This window comes from Megalobrama amblycephala, linkage group LG8 (assembly GCF_018812025.1).
Source record: "Megalobrama amblycephala isolate DHTTF-2021 linkage group LG8, ASM1881202v1, whole genome shotgun sequence".
Taxonomy (NCBI): domain Eukaryota; kingdom Metazoa; phylum Chordata; class Actinopteri; order Cypriniformes; family Xenocyprididae; genus Megalobrama; species Megalobrama amblycephala.
Window position 1 is genome coordinate 32209962 of NC_063051.1, and position 24250 is coordinate 32234211.

Genomic DNA, 24250 nt, shown 5'->3' on the forward strand with positions numbered 1-24250 from the left:
AGAAAAAACTTGTTAAATTTTGAGAAAAAAAGTCGAGATAAAATGTTGAGAATAAAGTCATTAAATTACGAGAAAAAAGTCATTAAATTACGAGAAAAAACTCGTTAAATTTTGAGAAAAAAGTCGAGATAAAATATTGAGAATAAAGTCATTAAATTACGAGAAAAAAGTCGTTAAATTATGAGAACAAATTCGTAATTTAACGAATTTGTTCTCGTAATTTAACGACTTTTTTCCTCGTAATTTAATGACTTTATTCTCATAATTTAATGAGTTTATTCTCAACATTTTATCTTGACTTTTTTCTTGAAATTTAACAACTTTTTTCTCGAAATTTAACAACTTTAATCTCGAGATGGTTTTATTTTTTTTTTATTATTGCTTGGCCCTAATCCTCTTCCGTACTATGTAACCTTTATGTTCAAAATTAAAGAAATTTAAAGAGTCAATACATCATCAACCCTTCTTCCAAAACGTGTTTTTGTCTTACCCTGATTTACTCTGGTAAGCCTATTATGTTTTAAACGTAATGGTTTTCACAAGAAATTGGGTATACGTCGATCGCCCGTGCATGTTTTGTCATATCCATAAATAGAGAAAAGTTGCTCTGGCTACTTTGGACCTGTCCCAGATGAGACCCTAAACACTTGCGGTCTTCCTACGAGTCCGCGCTTTTGTGACGCAATGCCGCTTTGACTGTCGGGAACAAGTCTGTTGTGGAGCTCGCACCCTTCTGAAGTCTAAAATCAACAAATGGGACACCCTACGGTCTCGTGGACTTAACGGACACACGTACGCGGTAGCCATTGTGAGTCCACAAGACCGAAAGTGCTTAGAAGTGTGCCATTTGGGAAAGGGCCTTTGGCGCATGTATGATTTGTGAGCGGCACTGGTTAGTTGTCACAATGAGCAATGGAGCGCGCTAAATCTTGTGCCTCCAGGGAATCACCCGTTTATTTAAAAAAAAAAAAAAAAAAAAAAAAAAAAAAAGGAAAAAAGAACGTGACAGAGCTCCTAATAAAATGAGAATCAATATTGACTTCGGAGATGGTGAGAACTGAGGGATTTGAAATGGGTTGCCATGTAAAAGTGACGCGGAGATGGCGTTTTTATTACAGGTGAGTAAGCTATTTTATTGAACAGATAAATTGCCATATGTAGCTCTCTAACAGTTCATTAAAGAATTAGTTAGTTCACCCATAAATTACATTTCTATCATTATTTGCCCTCATGTCGTTCCACACCCACAAGACTTTCGTTTATCTTTGGAACACAAATTAAGATATTTTTTATTAAATCTGAGGGTATCTGATCCACACATAGGCAGCATTGCACATTTTGATGTCCAGAAAGGTAGTGAAAACATGGTTAAAATTGTCCACGTGACTACAGTGGTTCACTCTTAATGTTATGAAGCGACGAGAATACTTTTTGTGCACAAAAACAAAAAAATAACGACTATTATTCAACAATTTGAACCGTTGTCATACGTAGTGAACTCAGCGCAGACTTACTTGTTTACGTCCGAATGCGGCTCATTATTGGCCAGATCCTGCGCCAGCATCACAGTCATGCGTCGTGCTGCTCATGTGACCAGCTTTGGACCAATACTGAGCCAGCATTCGGACGTAAACACTAAAGCCTTCACTGTGTAAGTATAATGACAGGGAAGAATAAAGTTGTTGTTTTTGTTCTGTTTTTGTACACAAAAAGTATTTTCGTCACTTCATAACATTAAGGTTGACCACTACAGTCACATGGACTGTTTTAAATATCTTTATAATGTCTTTACTACCTTTAGGGACCTTAAAAGTGTTGATCTGTCTATGGACGAGTCATATAAAAAACTATAGACCTTATGTAGCCCCGCCCCTTTTCAGCGTTGCGCTCGTTGCCTTTTGACTTCCGGTTTGTATTTCCACAGCGATATTACATTTATGAATGAACTGCTCGTTTTAAACTGTTCCCGATCTACTGACATTTGTTAAGACATCTGCTTTAAACATAACAATGCTCATGATAACTTTCATTAACTCTACAACAAGTAAATCCACTTAACCAACTAATTATTCTTTGACAGCGATGCCATAGAAATGTATACAGAGCAACCGCAAAACGGAAGTTCAAAGACAATTTTATAAAGATGGCGGCGCGCTTGTTTCTCTGGTAAATAAGGTCTATAGAATAACACAAGACGTGTCACTCGTATTGTTTTGAATGGGAGAAAGTGTAACGCGCAATATGGCGGAATAAGTCCCGCCTTCTAAATAAGAGCCAATCGCCGACTGGTAAAGTCATCGCGTCACTTCAGCGGCCGTTAGAATCACCGGTTTCTATAGAAACAGTCAACGCGCGCCTCCGAAGAGACGCGCATTTAGGTCTGCGCATGCGCATTAGCTTGATCCAGCCTGAAAAATAGTTTTTTTTTTTGTCATGATTCGAGCGTTTAGAAACTAAATTTATGAGCCGGTTGTTGTTAGATTTCATTGGTGATTTCAAATATGAAATTTAATGGTAAGGTTGGCGAACAGTTTTGGAGAATTTGATGTTTCCCCATTCAAAGAGATTGCATGATGCCCGAGAGGCATTTCAAAGATGGCCGCCGAGTGAAATGACTTGTCTTAAAGGGACTTTGGTCATATACCTCTCGGATTTCATCAAAAAATATCGTAATTTGTGTTCTGAAGATGAACGAAGGTCTTACAGGTGTGGAACGACATGAGGGTGAGTAATCAATGACAGAAATTTCATTTTTGGGTGAACTAACCCTTTAAGTACCCTAGTAGTTAATGTTTTATGAGCTGTAGGATAACCATATTCAGTCACGCAGCACCGAATCACAGCCAAAAAATGTTCTTCTGCAAAATGCATGCAGTTTTTTTAAGCCGCTAGAGGGCCAAACGTTAGTGTACCTTTACCAAACCAGAGTTACAATGATCTTGAAGTTTATTCACAGAAGATTCTGGTAATAACCTAAACAAATGAAATATCAGGCACCTGTCTAATTTACACACTTCCCTATTTCAATTCAATATTAAGGCAATTACATACATTACATTTTGTTCAGGATTGCCTGTGGTCTTCATCAACTTTTTTTTTTTTTTTTTTTTTTTTTGGAAGAAAGGAAGTTTACGGTATGAATAATGGAATATTTCACAGTATAAAGTTGCTACAGTTCAAATCAGTACATTTTCAGATCAATATTAGCTAAAGCCATGCCTCCCTCTTTGAAATTGTTTGCATCCCTTTTCTCTTGCTGTTTCATGACAAGTCTTTCATATCCAGTGCAATCCATTTTCCTTCACTCTGTTTAAAATTACAGTAATGACACCTTTCAGTTGAACTAATCTTTAAATTTAACAACAGAACTGATAAGCGGATCATAATCATAATACTGTCCAGTACAATCGATCGATGTCTCCTCCTCCTAATGCGTGTCCAGGCTGTTCGTGTACCATCAAAACTTCCTCTTTCCAGCTAATCACATTAAGCACATACAGGTTTACATATATGGGGAAGGGCTCTATACATTTAAGGGGCCGAGACGAATGTAGGGTCAGACGATGATAGAAAAAGGACTGTAAGCAAACGGGGTCCTACGGACAGGTGGTGGGAGTCAGGCACATTTGTTAGTCCTTCTCAAATCTGCTACAACATTTCTGGTTGTTCTTCCAGCACTATTCAAACTGCATGTAAACTATAAGCAAGCAAAACTGTGACCTAAAACCTCCATTTCCTCAGTAAATCAAATCACTTACATTTACACTACGGGTCAAAAGTTCGGAATAATTACGATTTTTAACATGTTTTTAAAAGAAGTCGCTTATGCTCACCAAAGTTGCATTTGTTTGATTAAAAAAACATCAACAGTAATATTGTGAAATATTATTACAATTTAACAGCTTTCTATTTTATTATAGCCTATTTTAAAATGTAATTTATTCCTGTGATCAAAGTCGAATTTTTTGATCCTTCAGAAATCATTACAATATGCTGATTTGCTGCTCAGTTATTAATAATGGTTCTTATTGTTATCAGTGCTTAACAGTTAACAGTTTTTGCTGCTTAATATTTTTGTGGAAATCATGATGCATTTTTTTTCAGGATCCTTTTATGAATAGAAAATTCAAAAGAACAGCATTTATTTGAAATATAAATCTTTTGTAACATTATAAATGTCATTACTGTAACTTTTGATCAATTTAATGCGACTTTTCTTTTTTTAAACTTACTTATCCCAAACTTTTGAATGGCAGTGCATTACCATTTCCACAAAAATATTAAGCAAAACTTTTTTCAACATTGTTAATAATAATAAATGTTTCTTGAGCAGCAAACCAGCATATTAGAATGATTTCTGAAGGATCATGTGACCATGAAGACTGGAGTAACGATGCTGATAATTCAGGAATAATTTACATTTTAAAATATATTCAAAAAGAAAATAGTTATTTTAAATCGTAATAATATTTCTGTTTTTACTGTATTTTTAATCAAATAAATGCAGCATAAGAGACCTTTGAAAAACATTCAAAATTATTCCAGACTCTTGTGTAGGTTAAAGGATGCAGCTATACATAAGAAAATTCAAAGGCTTCATGGTAAAATGCAATAAATCGTTGAGAAAGTAAAAAGAAGTGCAATACTAAAAATGCTTCATCTATATACATACACCATATTGAAAACCCTCCTTTCGATCCTCCATTTTACATATAATACCATTACCCTTAAATAACAAAAAGAAAAAAGACTGATATCTCTCGAAGTTGTTCAGAACATGTTCTTAATTAAAATCTTAACAAAGCTCTGACTCTATCAGACAATACAGGAGTGTGGGAAAATGGCATCTGCTGAGGTTCCTTTGTTCCGTTTTAACCCTCTGGCTCCTCAAGGTGTCGTGGGAGACATGGTGACTGACGTCCACGTGACAGGACGGGACCCACGGAGGGGGACAGGCTCCTAACCCCGACCCCACCCAGCGGCACCAAGGAGGGGGAGATACTGCGGTATCCCACCCCGCTACGGAAGTTCAGCTCCTGGGTGGGCAGCAGAGGCTTCAAGATGCTCACCAGGCAGAAAGCAGATCCGCTTTTGGGAATGAAGTTCACCTTGTTTCTGTCTGGGCAGAGATATGGAGGAATTTCTTGGAGAGGCCTTGGCCTGGAACAGAAGAAGCAAAGCTAGGTCACGACTTTCACACTGATAAGAAGTTAATATAAGTTAATATAGAGAAATATGACTGAGGAAAAGAAGGGTTATGATCAGGGAACAGCTTTAGGACCAACGTTAATATAAGAAAAGCTTTTCAGGGCTGGAGACACAAAAGCTGGAAGGCCTGCTTTGTTTCTGCTTTATACGTGAGTAACATTGGTTTTGCTAGGACCCTATGATTTCAACGATGCAGAAAACGCAGACGGAATCGCGAAATCTAGACATAAAAATGGAATTTAGTGTATAACAGTTTAGAGCAGTGGTCGGCAATAGGCGACTCGCGAGCCAAAAGTGGCCCGCCAGCAATAATATCTGGCCCGCGCCTGCAGCCAGATTATTTTAAAGGGTTAGTTCACCCAAAAATGAAAATTCTGTCATTTATTACTCACCCTCATGCCGTTCCACACCCGTAAGACCTTCGTAAATCTTCAGAACACAAATTAAGATATTTTAGTTGAAATCTGATGGCTCAGTGAGGCCTCTATAGGGAGCAATGGACATTTCCTCTCTCAAGATCCATAAAGGAACTAAAAACATTAAATCGGTTCATGTGAGTACAGTGGTTCAATATTAATATTATAAAGCAACGAGAATATTTTTGGAGCGCCAAAAAAACAAAATAACGACTTATATAGTGATGGCCGATTTCAAAACACTGCTTCGTTCAGGAAGCATCAGAGCACAATGAATCAGTGTGTCAAATCTGCTGTTCGGAGTGCCAAAGTCACGTGATTTCAGCCGTTGGCAGTTTGACAAGCGATCTGAATCATGATTCGACACACTGATTCATTTATGCTCCGATGCTTCCTGAACGAAGCAGTGTTTTGAAATCGGCCATCACTATATAAGTCGTTATTTTGTTTTTTTGGAGCTCCAAAAATATTCTTGTTGCTTTATAATATTAATATTGAACCACTGTACTCACATGAACAGATTTAAATATGTTTTTAGTTCCTTTATGGATCTTGAGAGAGGAAGTGTCCATTGCTCCCTATAGAGGCCTCACTGAGCCATCGGATTTCAACTAAAATATCTTAATTTGTGTTCTGAAGATTAATGAAGCTCTTACGGGTGTGGAACGGCATGAGGGTGAGTAATAAATGACAGAATTTTCATTTTTGGGTGAACTAACCCTTTAATAGCGGCCGGTTCTGAAATAGATCTTCGTCTTGTGGTGCCATCTAATATGATCAACGTGTCCACACCAGACGCGCCGCGCCGCAACAGCTAAAATCTGTCTACACTGAACTCGACAAACCGGCCGTTGCAAAGCACCTGGACTACGTCAGAAATATAACGGGGAATCCGTTCACTGTCGGGAATGTGTCGTGCCGCGCCGCATCCAGTGTAGACAATATCATTATAATGGGTTCTATTATCTTTTGTAGTGTTGCGTCGCACCGCTCGCGTCCGGCGTCGGTATTATATTCTTTGAAAACAGCGACAACTTTGTTGCAGATAAGACACACCGGCTTTGCGTTCACAAAACTAGGTAGGATAAACGCATTGTTGTCTTTCCATTCTTCTTTGTATACCTTTCCTCTTTAGACTCTTTGATAGTGCCATTTTCTCTCACCAGCTAGCTTCACTGTTAACATCACTCTGCACACGACGTAATAGTGTAACTCCAGCACGCAAACAATAAAAAAAATTTAGTAAAGTTTAGTACGTGAGGATCATAGACATAATAAATACATTCATTATGTCTATGGTGAGGATGCCAAGGAATAATTCTGAATGTAAAAGTAGGCTACGTCAAATAATTATTACAGTAAGTTAGGCTTCATTGTGTAAAAAGCAAATGAAAATGTTACACTTTTATTATTCACAATATGGAAAGAGGAAATAAAACATAGGCTAGTTCGTTAAGAGCATGACTCAAACATGCCATTAATGGGCTTATTCAAGTCCTCTTTTATTTTTTGAGTTATTTTTATTCATTCCGCATCTCCCACATATGTGTGTTTTAGCAAGGCGGTCTGTGTTGCAAGTTGGTGAATGAAGATACTTGCCAGGTTACGTGTCACTACTCTGCTTTATTAATTTATCCAGTGTAAAACCTGTTGACACATTTTTGTTAATGACTGTCCTACTACAGTATTTAACACAGAGCAACAGTGCACTACCAGTTAAAAGACACTGTAACAGTTTTTCACAGGCAATTCTAGTTGCAATTTCTTAAATGATCCTTTGACTATGTCGTGGCCCGCCACCAAGTGGCGAAATTTTTTTTTGGCCCGATGCCAAACTTAATTGCCGACCCCTCGTTTAGAGTGTCATTGTCAGAGTTGCCAGCAGACTAACAACCAACTCTTGCTTGTACTCTTGTGTACTGTATGTTCAATTTTTGTTCTTCCTTGTTGTTTGTTCATCATTTTCAATATCAACAGTGTTTCACAGAAATTGCTTACTGCACCTTTAAATCATGCATCATGAGTGATTTTTCATTATTGCAGCTGTGATAGAAATGAATTGTTCCATTGTTCCAAATGTTCCAAAATTGTAAAACATAGGAAGAAATATCATTTTGGAGGCTTTGTAGTATAATATATAGAACTACTTTCATTCCACTTTTTATGTCCGTTTTACACAAATCATAATTATGACATAAAGTCATAATTATACCATAAATCATGAAATAAGAAGTCATGGCTATGAGATAAAAAGCATGTCATAATACTTTTTTTTGTCAATTTTGACTTTTTGTCATACCTATGTTAATTTTTAATTTATGTATTGAATTTTGACTTCTTTTTATGTCACAGTTATGATTTTATCTCATTATTATGACTTTTTTGTCTCATTTTTATGACAGCATCTTGAGGATCATGATTAAACAAATAATTGTCTTTATGGGAAATTTTATCAATGACATCAAACATTTGATTACAAACTAGCTAGTCTCTAATGAATAACAGCTTAATTTAGGCTGAATCTGTAACCTAATTTTTTTAAAATATATTTTATTTCTAATTGCTATTTATTTTAATTGAATTATTTTTTAATTATTATTTATTAAATTGCACAGATTTTTAAACTACTCTGACAAATTTTGGTAAGAGGGTAACATTTTATTTTAACAAACATAAACATTTATTTTAAAATCATTTAAATAAAGCACCACCTTCAACTGACTCATGGGTAAAAGATCTTCCACCAACAGACAGACAAGATGTCTACAAAGCAGTTACTCACTGGTTTTCTTCAAAAGCTTTAACTTTCTCGCAGCCCTCCGGAGGCTCGCGTTTGAACATATAGCTGTTGTTGGGCTTTGGAGATGAAGCATATTTGGGCAGAGGGGACCAAGGTCCCAGGTCTAAGACGGGAAAAAGGAAAGTTTAGGAATCAAATAGTTTGATTTAAGGTTATTGTGTGATGATTGATGCATGTGCTTCTCACCTCTTTCTTTGCTCTCATTAAGCGTGTCATCGAGTGGGCTGTTTCCGACCGTGTCGTTGAGGATGCTGAGGTACGAGGGGGAGACAGAGTCAGCTCGGCTGCTGCTGTTGCTACGGTTACTGCCAAGCCCGCCGTTCGAGGGCGTCTGTGTGTCAATACTGCGTGTGCTGCTGCTGCGCTGGGGGAGGGGAGGGGGTGCGCGGTGCCCATCAGGAACATCCTGTGGCTAGGATGTGTAGGACAAAAGCAATTTCTACTAATTGGATTCCACCAAACATTACATTAGTATTATTGTGCATTGCTTTGACTGCCCCTTCCACAAAATAGGGCTGAATGATATTGAGAAAAAAATTACATTGCAATATTATTTTTTTCCTGCTATGTATTGCGATATATATAAAATAAAAAATAAAAAACAGGAATCACAGATGATAAATGCTACTGTATATTCCAGAAAAGATTTTTTTCTTTTAATTTAATATATATATATATATATATATATATATATATATATATATATATATATAAAAATATATATAATAATTTTACTATTTCGTTCCCTCGGTTTATTACGGAAGAGGATTAGGGCCAAGCAATAATAAAAAAATAAAACCATCTCGAGATTAAAGTTGTTAAATTTCGAGAAAAAAAACATTAAATTTCGAGAAAAATGTCAAGATAATATGTTGAGAATAAACTCATTAAATTATGAGAATAAAGTCATTAAATTACGAGAAAAAAGTTGTTAAATTATGAGAACAAATTCGTAATTTAACGAATTTGTTCTTGTAATTTAACGACTTTTTTCTCATAATTTAATGAGTTTATTCTCAACATATTATCTTGACATTTTTCTCGAAATTTAACGACATTTTTCTCATAATTTAACGAATTTGTTCTCGTAATTTAACGACTTTTTTCTCGAAATTTAACAGCTTTAATCTCGAGATGGTTTTATTTTTTTATTACTGCCTGGCCCTAATCCTCTTCCGTAGTTTATAAATCATGCGCATGATTTATAAATTGAGGGAACGAAATAGTGAATCGTGTGCATGTTTTTGTAAATAGAGGGAACAAATTAATAAATCGTGAGCACAATTTAATTTTTTTTCTTGCATGTCATGTGCAGGGCTCTGTACAATAGCACTGGAATAAATGATAGCATGATTATATAATATAACTACGGCTGTCACTAATGATTATATTGGTAAACGAGTAATTGGTCAATTGTTTTGACGATTAATCGAGTAATTGGATATTTTTGTGGTAAAAAACAATATACCTAAGCATATAAAATGACTTAAAATACATATATAATAACAATGAGGCAATGATATTTGGTTCAAATAATGTATCCAAAGCATGTAATTATATGGTTTTTATATAACAACACACTGTTAAAATACATGATGTACATAAACAATCATCTTATTTACATTGTATTATAACAAATGCCTGCAGAGGGCGCCAATGGCCTGGTGATTGTTGTTGTTACACTCACAGTCACTCATCAAATCCTTGTTTAATATTGACCAAACGAGATTTAAGTCAAATGTTTACTTAATCTTTATTATTTGGCCACTTTTTTATGATAGAAATGCTACAGCCACTGTAATTTTTTGAACAAGAATACGTGGACATCAAACTCTATGGAGTCAATATAATGCCGCATATATATGCAAAAAAATTTTTGCAAAAGAAAATAAAGTTTTTCAAACGAAAATTAAAGTATTGAGGAAAATAAATGTGCTTTTTGCAAACAAAAATAAAGAATTGCAAAAGAAAATAAAGTATTGGGAGGAAAAAATGAAGGTTTTGCAAACAAAAATAAAGAATTGCAAAACAAATGAAACAGCGTGGAAAGCAATGATTTTGCAATACATATTTTCCATGGTCATATCTATTAATTTATTTGCAACGCTGCTTTTCATTCTGCGTGTCAGTATAGTTTGAGCTTGCGATGCCGTTTTCCCTTTGCGCTTCATTTTTCTGTGCGTCTTGCTTTGTGGCACTGTTTTGATGTGGGGGTGGAGTCAAGGGACGGGGGCGTGTACAAAATGCCTCCCTGGAAGTGACGTCATCGGCCCGAGACGCCGCTCACTGATCCAGGTACTGTCATGATGAGCAGAGGCCCATGACTCCACCCCCACGTCAAAACAGTGCCACAAAGCGAGACGCGCAGAAAAATGAAGCGCAAAGGGAAAACGGCATCGCAAGCTCAAACTAGACTGACACGCAAAATAAAAGCAGCGTTGCAAAAAAATTAATAGATATGACCATGGAAAATATGTATTGCAAAATCACTGCTTTTCGCGCTGTTTCATTTATGTTTTGCAATTCTTTATTTTTGTTTGCAAAACTTCATTTTTTTCTCCCAATACTTTATTTTCTTTTGCAATTCTTTATTTTTGTTTGCAAAAAGCACATTTATTTTCCTCAATACTTTGATTTTCTTTTGCAAAACTTTATTTTTTTGCGTATATATGCGGCATTATATTGACTCCATAAAACTCGGTTTAGACTTTTATTTTGAAATTGCGATGAACAGTTCGCATATTTAGAAACATTGATGTATGTTGGCCTAGGTTTATAAATGATTTACCTTACAAACCTGGCAAAATCTCACGGATTCTCATCCGTGGAATGCGCCACTTCCGGTATTTTGCCGGTTACTCGACACGGGTAAAGTGCAGTCGAGGATTTTTTAAAATCGCATACTCTAATTTAATCCAGGAATCATGACAGCCCTAAATATAATGCTAGCTAAAGGATGACAGAAAAAAACGTATGCTGCGTTAATTACGTTAGATATTTTAAACGCGTTAAACTGAAAAAAACAAAACGCATGCATTAACGCATTGATTTTGACAGCACTCATTTTAATTTGACTTCTCATGCAGCACAACCACAAAAGACACATCCAAACCACTCTTGCACAACAGTTCCTGGCAGTATTACTGAGACACACTCACTATTATGATCTCATCTCGTTCCACAGTGTCCCGTATGATGATGCGTTCAATCTCCTGGTTGAGCCCCTCTATGCTGTTCCGAAATCTTGGAGGAGTGGACTTAGAGATGGGGATGGGAATCAGGATGGTTTTAGGCATCTGAGACTGAGAGTGAAAAAGAGGAGAAGGTACAACACTTCTTTAGAAATGCGTGTATGGGTCTATGTCTCAAGCACACAAACATTCCCCCGTAGGGAAAACCAGCCTTCTGTGTAATCCTGTTAGAAAGACTCCCACATGCAGTGAGCCCACACATACACAATCTCTACAGTCTCTTCACTGCCAAAAATCAAACATTCTGCCAGACTAAGCTCCATCATTATACACAAACCACTGACTACAGAGAACATTGCCATTGAGAGCCCATTACTGCTGAGCTTCAGGGGACTTATTTTGAGTATGGTGTGATGTAAGCGCTCTTTCCCAATCTTTTCTTCATGCTCTCATGATCTTCTCTATTTATGGTTTTGGATAGCCAAACTTTTGCCTACTTTCCTTTCCTTCACTTTTCTCAGAAACGAGTATGAGGTTTTTGAGATGTATTGATACAATCTCTCCTGTCCTCAAAACACTAAAGATGTTGCCAAAATCTACAATGGAACTGAAGGGAGGCCATCTTTAATCTTTAAAATACTCGCTGTTTCAATAGTTTGGCCACAAGACATAAACAATATTCATGCTTGAAGGGTTAATACTCACCCTCATGTCGTTCCACACCCGTTAGACCTTCGTTCATCTTCAGAACACAAATTAAGATATTTTTGATGAAATCCGATGCATTGACAGCAAGTTAATAAAAGACATATTTAAAACAGTTCATGTGATTACAGTGGTTCAACCTTAATGTTATGAAGTGATGAGAATACTTTTTGTGTGCTAAAAAACAAAATAATGAGTTTATTCAACAATATCTAGTGATGGGTGATTTTTCCACTGATTCGAAACAAAAGATTCATAAAGCTTCGAAGCTTCATGAAGCAGTGTTTTGAAATCATCCACCACTAGATATTGTTGAATAAAGTCGTTATTTTGTTTTTTTGGAGCACAAAAAGTATTCTCATCACTTCATAACATTAAGGTTGAACCACTGTAGTCACATGAACTGTTTTAAATACATCTTTAGTAGCTTTCTGAGCATTGAAATTGTTAATTATCTTGCTGTCAATGCAGGCCTCACTGAGCCATCGGATTTTATCAAAAATATCTTAATTTGTGTTCTGAAGATGAGCGAAGGTCTTACGGGTGTGGAACGACATGAGGGTGAGTAATTAATAACAGAATTTTCATTTTTGGGTGAACTAACACTTTAACCTGATTTTAGTCTCTCTAACCTTTGTTATATTTGGTTTTTCAACCTCATTTTCATGACAACATAACACCTGAAAACTTCCAACCCCAAAATGACAGTTTAAAAAAATCTAACAGAAGATTTAATGCAATGTCACAGCAAAATTTCACAGGCAAAAAGGACCATTGTCCACTGTCAATAGTGTAGGGTTAAAAGCCACTTTCAAACCAAGCAGCGTTCTGTTGGTCAATGCGGCAAATTTGCATAACTTCAACCTGATGCGAAATCTGCGTGGGGAAATGTTTCTCGATTGTCCAGATCCCTATAAAAGGAATAGTTCATGATTTTTAACTCCAACCGTTTTGCGGTCTGTCAGTCGTATAATGCATGTCAATGGGAACTGCATCTATAAGAGTAAAAAAAACACGCACAGACAAATCCAAATTAAATCCTGCGGCTCCTGACGACACATTGATGTCCTAAGACACGAAACGATCGGTTTGTGCGAGAAACCAAACAGTATTTATATAATTTTTTACCTCTAATACACCACTATGACCAACTGCCTTGAGCATCCGGTGTGTGACGTCTGAAAACATGCTCTGATGATGGAAGTGATGTCCGCGCGTATACGTCATTGAGTGCGAGAGATCACTTCCGGCATCAGAGTGCATTCAGATCTCAGAAACCGGATGCTCAAGGCAGTTGGACACAGTAGTGTATTAGAGGTAAAAAATTATATAAATACTGTTAGTCACGAGCCACATGGTTTAATTTGGATTTGTCTGTGCATGTTTTTTTTACTCTTATAGATGGAGTTCCCATTGACATGCATTATACGACTGACAGACTGCAACGGTTGGAGTTAAAAAACATCATTTGTGTTATACTGAAGAAACAAAGTCACCTACATCTTGGATTCCCTGAGGGTAAGCAGATCAACATTAAATTTTCATTTTTGGGTGAACTAACCTTTTAAAATAACTGGATTTCACCCACAAAATGTGTCCAAGCAATGGTTAATTTGACCGCACCTTTAATGTAAGTGCTTTTATAAAATTATAAGGTCATATTTCTGCTTTTAAATCCTCCAAAACTTGCCTACATTCAGTTACATTGTAAGTTTATATTTGTTTTAGCCACAAATGCTGTTGACTGAGCTTACCTTGTACTAAACCTGGAATATTCCTTCAAGTGAACAAATAAACCCAGTGCCCTCTACTAAGGCGGCTCATTTGCATGCTAGGTTGATGTATTCTGCTGAGGTGTCATGTATAATTAATTACACAACTGTTATAAAAATTTGCACACACATAGCAACTCAATGTGTCAACTTATTGGTCCAAAGGCTGTCCTAATGACGGCAGGCTGTGAGAGAAGACTTTGTAATCTACTCTAAAACAGCCACTGTCCTTTGGGAAAATTATGTCCCCCAGTCTCCAAGGGGCCAGAGAAGCCTCAAAATTGGGACGGATATGCAGGAAAGTGGGGCGCGCTTATATTCTCCAGATGTTAGGCCTACTTCAATTCTGCGTGTACTAGTCCAGGTTACTGTCGTCCAAGAGCAACCCGTTATTCACACAAGCACAAAGGGTGGCTGCTGGGATGCGAAGGTGCCACCTGTGACTGGATGATAGCATGGTTGCCATTAAAGGGTGACTTGCGGTCTTTGTCCCGGCGATGGCGGCTGCTGCGTTTGCTACGTTGGAGCTGTTGTCGCAATTTTGCGATCTAAAAAAAGTCCAAATGGGGATGATGAAAAGCATAAGTACAGGAAAAACACAAATAAAAGAGGAGGAAAAGGAACACACTATCAGCATATGTTATAATGGTTCTAGAGGTCTCACCTCTTTCAGCTGGTCAGTGCTGCCGCAAGAAGCCGATCGCTTATGAGAGCCTCTCCTCCGCTCATCTACCCAGGCCCTAGGGGTCTGACGAGGAAAACCGAGAGAGAGAATGAGTGAAGAACAGAGACTGGACTGAACAATTCAAGAATGGACTGATTCATTCATGAAATGGTTTACTGGAGGGAAAGATTATTCAGTCTTTTTTATCACAGAAAGCGATTGTATGACTTCAAGAACATTTGATTCATGGGCTTCCTTTTTTGTCATTTTTGGAGCTTTCTAGGTGAACTAACTCTTTAATGTATGAATACTAAGAAAAATTCTAGAACAAGCTACGTGGGTCCTTTTTCACCCTATAACACATGAATCTATACTACTATGCAGGGCTTGACAATAACTTTTGTCCTCATCAGCCTCTGTGGCTAGTGGTTTTCCAAAGTTACTAGCCTTTTAGCATTTTCATTGGCCACAAATTTGATATCGATACCATGGGGAAAACCACCATATAGATTTTTTTTTTAATATTGCCTCATAATTTGGCAGCAGGTATATTAGGCTGCTGTCACTTTAAGACCTGATGCACGGATCCATTATACTGTTACACATGCGTTTTCTTTCTCAACTGTTAACGTTCACTTAAAACATAACCGACTGTGTTTAAGTGAATACCTCGCTGGCATTTTGACATTATTTTGACTCAATTTAGTACGGAGAGGCGGTTTTACATGCGTACACTTTGAGTGTGAGCATAAAATGTGCGGGAATGAGTAAAATTGATGCGCAATACGCACAATCCCCCGCCAAAATTCAAGCCCTGTAACACAAACAATATATTTATCTGCAGCAAATGAAACGAGTGAGTGAGGGGATGCGGGTTTGTATGTCAACTCACTGTCGGAGAGATGAGAGAGAGAGAAAGAGCAGCTGGTATCGCGTATCTATTCTGGAGAAAATGAGTATTGGAAACATTTCAGATATTTCAGTATCGATACGTATCGAAAAATATTTTTGACAACACTTGCACTCAGTTGATTATTTTTAGATGCCTTTTTAAAAGACTACAATTGAAAAATGTATACATTTTATATTAAATTCAACCCCAAAGTGGCTAGTAGGAGTGAATGCATTAAATTTGACGGGTGTTAATGTCAAGCCCTGCCACTATGTAGCCTAAGTAAATGTATATAAATAATATTATATTTAAATATTATTCCTTAAGTGGTAAAAACATTTTCCTAAATTATATTAATCTATATCTACACAATTATATTTCTATATAATATAATTTAATTTATACTATATATAAATTATTTATTTTAATTGTTGATTGTAAATTGGTTGTCCAGATAACTTTAAAACTGGACATTTGTGTTTATTTATCAGCATTGATACAAACAAAATCATCCTTATTTTTATCACATATGTGATTTTCTTTTATGCCAAAAATCATTAAGATATTAAAGATCATGTTCCATGAAGATATTTTGTACATTTCCTACTGTAAATATATAAAAAATGTATTTTTGTGAGTGGATATGCATTGCTAAGGACTTCATTTGAACAACTTTAAAGGCGATTTTCTCAATATTTTGATTTTTGTGCACCCTCAGATTCCAGATTTTCAAATATTTGTGTATCGACCAAATATTGTCCTATCCTAACAAACCATACACCAATGGAAAGCTTATTCATCTACCCTTATGACTGGTTTTGTGGTCCAGGGTCACATATATTTTATATGCGAGTGTTTTTATGTATTAAGTTATATTATATTGTGTGTACGTGTAAGGATAGCTTATGAACAGCATAAACATCTCACCTGAGTGGCCTTGTCCCTCATTTCGAGGGTGTGGTGGGCGGAGCTCCCGTGCCGCTGCCAGTTCCTTGATAGGCCAGAACTTACAGGTGAGTTCAAGGGAAAAGAATCCCTCAGTTTCAGCTCGAGGAAGGGCTTTCGGAATGATGAGTGACTAATGTAAAAAGAGAGGAAAAGTAAGATATTTCATATATAGACCATAGTATATTATATTATTTTAATCTTCAACCAGCAAAACCCAGCATGTTCCCTCCTCTCTTGCTGTAAAATAATCATTATCTCTTTTGGCCTCTATCCATAATCTCTTAATCCATGTGTGGCCTCTGTTTTGTTTTAGCCTCTGTCCCCCATTTATTTTCTACATTCTCCCCACTCTCTTTATTCTTTACTACACCATCTTCTTTCTATGTCTGTTCAGAAACAGAAACACAAGATCACTGAGGTCACTTTGTGAAATTCAATCCATCATACCCTGGTTTGCCATTCTGCACATGAAGATGGATCTAGTGTTGTTTACCCACACAGTGCCCCCCTAAAGCCTGTTTTCAGACATGGTGTTTGCCATGGAAACTAATCTAGATAAAGTGTGATGTTAATGCACGCTGCCAGATTAAATGCAGGCTATTGATACAATAAAATCATCAGAGAAATGATGATAAGAAGTCACTAAAAAATCCAAAACGTTATTCATATTAACGTAAAATCTTCCGAATGAATGAAACATATCATTTTGTGCAGAGAGGTCAAATTCTGAATATGCATTTTATAATTGCATTTGCCCATGGCTGGAATGATTGCAACAGAAATCTGCAGCACCGCACCCCGCGCTCGGGAAGAACGAAAACAAGACGACGGAGCGCATGCATCTCTGTCTGTGACAATGCTGTATAGATTACACTGGACACATTATTCATAATCTACAACCGTTGCAGGCATTCACTCAATCGGCATGCAAAAACTGCATCCACAATAGAACAATAACATGCAATGCATTGATAAATGAGCGCGCGGTGTTTCACACGGGTACGCACCTTTGACTGAAGAAAGAATGAATGCACACAGCGCGTTCATGGTCCTTTGCGATAAAAAGAAAGCGCAACGGTTTGATATGGTTCCAACGTTAGGAAAACAGGTTGGTTGTTGGTGGAGGGCGGCCGGTGTTGCTGGGTCAGAGAAACAGAAGGAGGATGCGCAGAGGAGGCGTTGCTATGGGCGTTGCTGTGCTGCTGGTGGTCGATGGGCTCACGCGGTGTAAAGGTGATGCTGGAGCTGTGCTGTAATATCGAAGTGAGTGAATGTATCTGTAGGTTCTCAACTGCTGAAAAACAAAAGATTCAAAATTCGGCGTTTTTTGACATGTCTTTTGGGGAGGGGCGGCAAGGGTCCCCCCTCAGTGGACAGCTGGCGTTGAGGTGCGCGCTCCCTCAGTCTCTCAGTGGTTCCGTGCCCGTGCCCGCGCACACCAGACGACGTTACTGTTGCTGAGGCGCGTGGGGCTGTTTTTCCTCCATGCTGCTGATGTGCTGGTCCACGACCAGAGATGGGCGCTGTAACGCTATAAAATATCATGTCACAGGTACAATACACCATGTATGTATACATGTATTTATTATTATTTATAAATAAATTGATACCCATCAGTGTTACACATCTACACCTTTGCTCACACGTTAGGTCAGGAAATGAGAGCCTAGGCTGCAATCAATTGTCAAAATGTAAAATAATGCACAGATGAACAAAATAAATATGTGAATATCTATGTATATAAATAATTATATATTTATAAAAAATTCTATACAATAGATTGAAAACAGTAAAGATAATATATGTATGTATAATTAATATATAATTAAATAATAAAAATATAAATAATTGCCTATAATATAGTAGATATGTATGTTACTAAATTATAAATATATTTATGTAAATGTGTAAATATTTATAAATAATTCTATACAATAGATTGAGAACAGTAAAGATAATATATGTATGTATGTATATACATATATATAATAAATATATAAAATAATTGCCTATAATAATAGTAGATATTTTGCTAAATTATATTAAAATTATAGCCTAATTTATACAATATATAAATTATATATTTTTATTGCTGATTGTAGATCGGTTGTCCTGGTAATTTTAAAGCTGGGAATTTCTAAATAACTTAAATTAGTAAAATTACAGGTCTGCTCTAATGGCAGTGTGTATTTATTATTATAATCAGCCTTGATATTTGTCATCAGTGTGTGTCATTCTATCAGTCTGCCGCATGAGGGCGCTTCACCTCTATTCTCTTATAAATCAGCCCCACATCGAACAATCGGATCCCGGAGACAATCTGAAGACGAGGCGTTTCCAGTCGCTGTCTGGTCTGCTCTGCCTGCCTTTCCTGGCCGTCTTCTCTTGCCGTTCCCCTTGTTTGGAATAAGGACGAAAACGCTAAACGGATAGTTTCCCAGCTCAATATATCATGGAAACAGACGAAAAATCCTGAAACGAAGATCAAAAGATAACGAACGCGAGGGATATAACGACGAATGGACATTTTAATAGTCGGGAATCACGAAACGGATGTGTCCCTGTCCAGAAACTGTGCGTTACCATCGAGGAGACTCGCGGTCCCGGGATGTCCCATATAACTGCGCTAAACTCCGATTAGGCAAATGTATGCGGCGCGTGCTTTGGAACAAAGGGAAAACAAAGTTTGATGTGATTTGTTAATTTGGTTTGTTACAACAGACACAGACTCTCAGTAGTCAGATTTCACAGTCATCAGCCGGTTACATTTGTTGCTTCTTGCTGAAGGGGAAAAACAGTGAAGACCTTTAAGTTTTATACTATATTATGCCATTCTAAAATGATGCTTTTGAAGCTGTATTGAAAAAAATGTGTGATGCTGGACTCTCCAAAGCACAAATATCATTGCCTGACTGCAGCCTGAAGCCTAGCTCTACAAGTAACAGAGAATAAATCCGAATATATTGTCTTTGAAGAGGAGGAGAAAAGAAAAACATGGCAGTTGAAGGCCGAATAACAATTCTTGACGTTGGACTGATTGCAATGGTGGTTCTTCTGGGTCCTGTGGCTGGTAAGTAATAGTTAACACATAGTAGCAATAGAAAATATCATAGAATTACAGTAAAATTGCAGTTCCACACCCTAGTTTCCCAAATCCCTCCATATCCTCTCAAAGTGAAGGCGTAATTAATTGTACACTGTGTGTGTGTGTGTGTGTGTGTGTGTGTGTGTGTATGTGTGTGTGTGTGTCCTGCCACTTTTGTGGTGAATTCACTGCCACCCACATCCATCAGGAACTCTTCATTTCCTGAGTGTGTGTGTTTGTGTGTTTGTGGATAAGTAACTATGCGAGTAGGTGTTTATGAGTCAGTAGAACCACACTTTTTGTGCCATCGTGTGTATAGATGTGAAAATATAAATGTGTGCTTGTGTAGGTGTGTGTTTGTGTCCATTTAAATATTATTTCTCTCTTTATGCGTGTGTGTGTGTGTGTGTGTGTGTGTGTGTGCGCTCTCTGGCACCAGCCCCTGAGCTGCAGTGGAGCTACTGAGCATCACACAGATAAGATAAGATAAGATAAGAGCTGACCCTGCTCATGGTTCATGAGGGGAGAATAAGGCTAAACACTGATTAGCTATTAAGACAAGCATGAAACTTAATTTCTCATCTTGTGGTTTGATGGTTAAAAGGACACATTATGGCTTGCCGATTGGCCTTTTCCACAGCAAACCCTGCAGCCTGACCATCGAGGATGGAGCCAAATATACTGTATGCTCGGACAGATATATGAGTACAGAATGCTAAAAGCTCGCTTATGTCCAGTTTAGATCAGAGCCAGCCTCAGATTTGTTGCTACTATGGTGCTATAAAGGTGTTTAAAGGGATAGTTCACCCAAAAATGGAAATTCTGTCATCATTTACTCACCCTCATGTTGTTTCGCCTTAGAAAGCGATTGTGTCTTTTAAACCGCTTGATTCGTATGGATTAGTTTGACGATCTGTTTATGAACTTTTTGAAGCATCAAAGTGGTAGTTGCGTTGCTGTCAATGCAGGGACAGAAAGCTCTCAGATTAAGGATTAAGGATTAGTTCACTTTCAAATAAAATTTTCCTGATAATTTACTCACCCCCATGTCATCCAAGATGTTCATGTCTTTCTTTCGTCAGTCGAAAATAAATTAAGGTTTTTGATGAAAACATTCCAGGATTATTCTCCTTATAGTGGACTTCAATGGGCACCAAACGGTTGAAGGTCAAAACTACAGTTTCAGTGCAGCTTCAAAGAGCTTTAAATGATACCAGACGAGGAATAAGGGTCTTATCTAGAGAAACTGTATATGCTTTATAAACACAAATTATCGTCTTGCACGTGTTTCCGCTTTCCGTATTCTTCAAAAAGCTTACGCTGTATGTCCTACGCCTTCCCTATTCTACTTACAGAACGAACGCGGCACCAGTTCCGTTTTTTTCCGTAAGTAGAATAGGCGTAAGAAATACAGCGTAAGCTTTTTGAAGAATACGGAAAGCGGAAGCACGTGCAAGACGATCATTTGTGTTTATAAAGCATATACATTTACATTTTTTCTGAAAATGACTCTTCGTTTCTCTAGATAAGACTCTTATTCCTCGTCTGGTATCATTTAAAGCTCTTTGAAGCTGCACTGAAACTGTAATTTTGATCTTCAACCGTTTGGAGGCCATTGAAGTCCACTATAAGGAGAAAAATCCTGGAATGTTTTCATCAAAAACCTTCATTTCTTTCCAGATGAAGAAAGAAGGACATGAACATCTTGGATGACATGGGGGTAAATTATCAGGAAAATTTTATTTGAAAGTGGACTAATCCTTTAATTTGTGTTCCAGGGCTGAAGCCATAATAGACATTAAGTCCCCCCAATAATTCAAAATGGTAAAATTTCCCCCCCAAAATTTGATATTATTGATGCTTAAAAGTAAAATTTTTAGGCTGGTCTGCTTCAGCGGTCTAACAGCACTCATCACTGTCAGAAAGAGTGAACTGGCCAATCAAATCGAAGAAGGCGGGGCTTACAGTTCACAGAAGACGAGTGCGAATTCCAATGCGACGCTTTTCGCTTTAGCAGTGAAAGAGTACAAGTAGCTACACATTTAATATTTGATGACTGTTTTATGATTGAGATATGCAGCGACCGAGAGTAATATACAGTGATGCAAACTACTCAACATTTTTATTAAATTTCGCCATTTTGAATTGAAAACATGCTATTATTTGATTAATATGTCATGATTAATGTAATTCATAACTGAATGTGACAAGACAAGAAACCTTTTGCGTTTTTGACATATAATTTTTCCTTAAATCCCTTTTAATCTTTTAATTATTTAATTCCTTTTAATAATAAAAAAAAAAAATACACATTAACTCCTTAACCTTTTTAAGTCCTTTTAAGTTGGAGTTGGAACATTTTTTATTTTATTTTTTTTTTTACAACCAATATGTGACCCTGGACCCTTGTAAAAATAGCCAACTATTGTATGTATTGTATGGGTCAAAATGATCGATTTTTCTTTTATGCCAAAAATCATTAGAATATTAAGTAAAGATCATGTTCCATGAAGATATTTTGTAAATTTCCTACCATAAATATATCAGAAATGTATTTTTGTGAGTGGATATGCATTGCTAAGGACTTAATTTGGACAACTTTAAAGGCAATTTTCTCAATATTTTGATTTTTTTTGCACCCTCAGATTCCAGATTTTCAAATAGTTGAATCTTCGTCAAATATCGTTCTAACAAACCATATACATCAGTGGAAAGCTAATTTATTCCGCTTTATTCATCATGATGTATAAATTTCAATTTAAAAAATTGACCCTTATGCAGACAATTTTTACATTTTTGTTTTTGCCACAATGATAACGAAATGATTATTATTAGACACCAAAATAAAACCATAATAAGCATTATTAATCAGGTTTGTTATCAGAAACTAAATCTATCTATCTATCTATCTAGATCCATCCATTCATTCTCCAAACAGCTTTATCCTCTACAGGTTCACAGGGATGCTTTAGTCTATGCCAGTGCCTCAGACGGATGGCCAGTACATTTCAGGGCTATTAACATTAGATGAAAAACATAAACTTAAATGTCTTGGCCACTAGCTAAAAAACAAGATGAATTTGCATTGCTGAGATTACTAAAACAAAAAAAAAATAAATGAAATCAAAATAGAAATATAAGTAAAAATAAAAATAATAAAAATGACAAAAGCACATAACAAAATTACTCATTAAACTTACATTAAATTGAAAACTGAACATATAATAAATACTATAATAGTATACATAATACTGAAATAATAATAATAATTTAGCTTTTAATTTTGTGTGAGTAGTTGAATAAATTCCGCAAACACACATTACAATATTAAATTTATATTGATCAATCACTAGGGTGTTTTCACAGCTAGTTTGTACCTCAAGCGGTCTTGATCTTGTGTATAATGTGAATCCCGCAAATGACCTGAGGCCCTGTCCACACGAACACGGGTATTTTCAAAACCGCAGCTGTTTCTATGCGGTTTGGTCATTCGTCCACATGCAAAGGCAGTATCCTGTCACTGAAACCGAACATTCCTGCCAGGGTGAAGATTTTTTGAAACTACAGTGTTGTCGTGTAGACGGTGAAACCGGAGATTTTGGCTTGTGACGTTGGAACCTGTAATAAACTTTTTTCCAGGCTTCTGATTGGCCAACATGGCTTTACGGTTAGGGTTATATTTGCCTCCTGTTGGTTTGTCATGCTCTTGACAGCGCTTCATAGTGTTTTTTTGCGTTTTCATGTGGACGTGATATTTTTTTTTTTAAAGATTAAAGGAGGAAATACTCAGTTTATAACTGTACGTGTGGACTAGTCTAGGCCTGAGACTCATCTTTACAGTTTCCGGGGGCCTCAGCAAACAGCAAACTTTTAAGGGGGCCTGAAGTAAAATTATTTAAAATAAGACAAAACAAGCATTAAAAAAAAAAAAAAAAAAATTATTTCTTATAACACATACAGAAAATCCACTATGCAACAAAAAAGAAGGAATATTCTGATATTTCTTATTTTATGATCAGAACCTCAACAACTGTTATTTTTCTTTGAAGAATGTTCTTTTTCTTAATTTAAAAGTGTGGTTTTTGAAGTAATTTAATAAAATATTATTTCCAGAGAATAGCTTTGCCAAGCTCTAAAATTGTGAGTTTAAAAAAGTAATCTAGCCTTTGAATATTGTTGTGGACCCCATGAAACAAAGTTGGTATGAAAACACCCTCTGATTTTTCACTTTGCTTCAATGCATTCAAGTTTTCTTTTGACCTGCAACATTTTTCCACCAAATCTATGTGTGTGTCTGTCCGTGTGCAGTTTCCTCCCCTATAATTCTTCTTCTGCTTCTGCTGCTGACAGTAATTTTGTGTGCTTCCTGAAATAGTCATTTCTTTCCATAGTGTGGGATTTCTTGGGTTTTTGTGTAGTACTGTGAGTGTTTGTGTATTTATACACCACACATTAGAACTCGTATAACCCCATCAGGACAATAAATGTCATGTTGCCATAGAGGAGGTCGTGCATTTGATCCTGTGAGTTGTGAAGCACTGAGACAGTGTCCTTTCAGTTGTGTTGTTC

At 36.7% G+C, this 24250-nt stretch overlaps 2 protein-coding genes across 4 annotated transcripts in view; one reads left to right on the plus strand and one right to left on the minus strand.

Annotated features, from left to right (window-relative positions):
• Positions 1-4421: 4421 nt before the first annotated feature.
• On the minus strand, positions 4422-18118 carry fam117ba (family with sequence similarity 117 member Ba). The gene is made up of 8 exons (XM_048200607.1): positions 17604-18118; positions 16576-16726; positions 14757-14840; positions 14530-14640; positions 11583-11726; positions 8611-8836; positions 8407-8527; positions 4422-5160 (listed from the first exon to the last, which is right to left on the minus strand). Exons 2-8 carry the CDS (start codon positions 16594-16596, stop codon positions 4872-4874), a joined length of 996 nt encoding a protein of 331 aa, XP_048056564.1. The 5' UTR covers positions 16597-16726; positions 17604-18118; the 3' UTR covers positions 4422-4871.
• A 761-nt stretch (positions 18119-18879) lies between these two features.
• The window catches only part of bmpr2a (bone morphogenetic protein receptor, type II a (serine/threonine kinase)), a 32345-nt gene continuing 26974 nt past the window's right edge, over positions 18880-24250 (plus strand). For all 3 annotated transcript variants that reach the window (XM_048200608.1, XM_048200610.1, XM_048200611.1), the window contains exon 1: positions 18880-19666. In XM_048200608.1, coding sequence (XP_048056565.1) covers positions 19591-19666 — 76 coding nt within the window. In that variant the 5' untranslated portion in view covers positions 18880-19590. The remainder of the gene's footprint in view (positions 19667-24250) is intronic.

Bases quoted from the DNA above. Each gene is read 5' to 3' on its own strand.
- fam117ba (XM_048200607.1), bottom strand. From the start codon at position 16,596: ATGAGGGACAAGGCCACTCAG. The intron at 14,641-14,756 runs GTGAGACCTCTA...GACTTTTTTTAG, and splicing joins GCACTGACCAGCTGAAAGAG to ATCGCAAAATTGCGACAACA. The intron at 8,528-8,610 runs GTGAGAAGCACA...TTCCCGTCTTAG, and splicing joins TAATGAGAGCAAAGAAAGAG to ACCTGGGACCTTGGTCCCCT.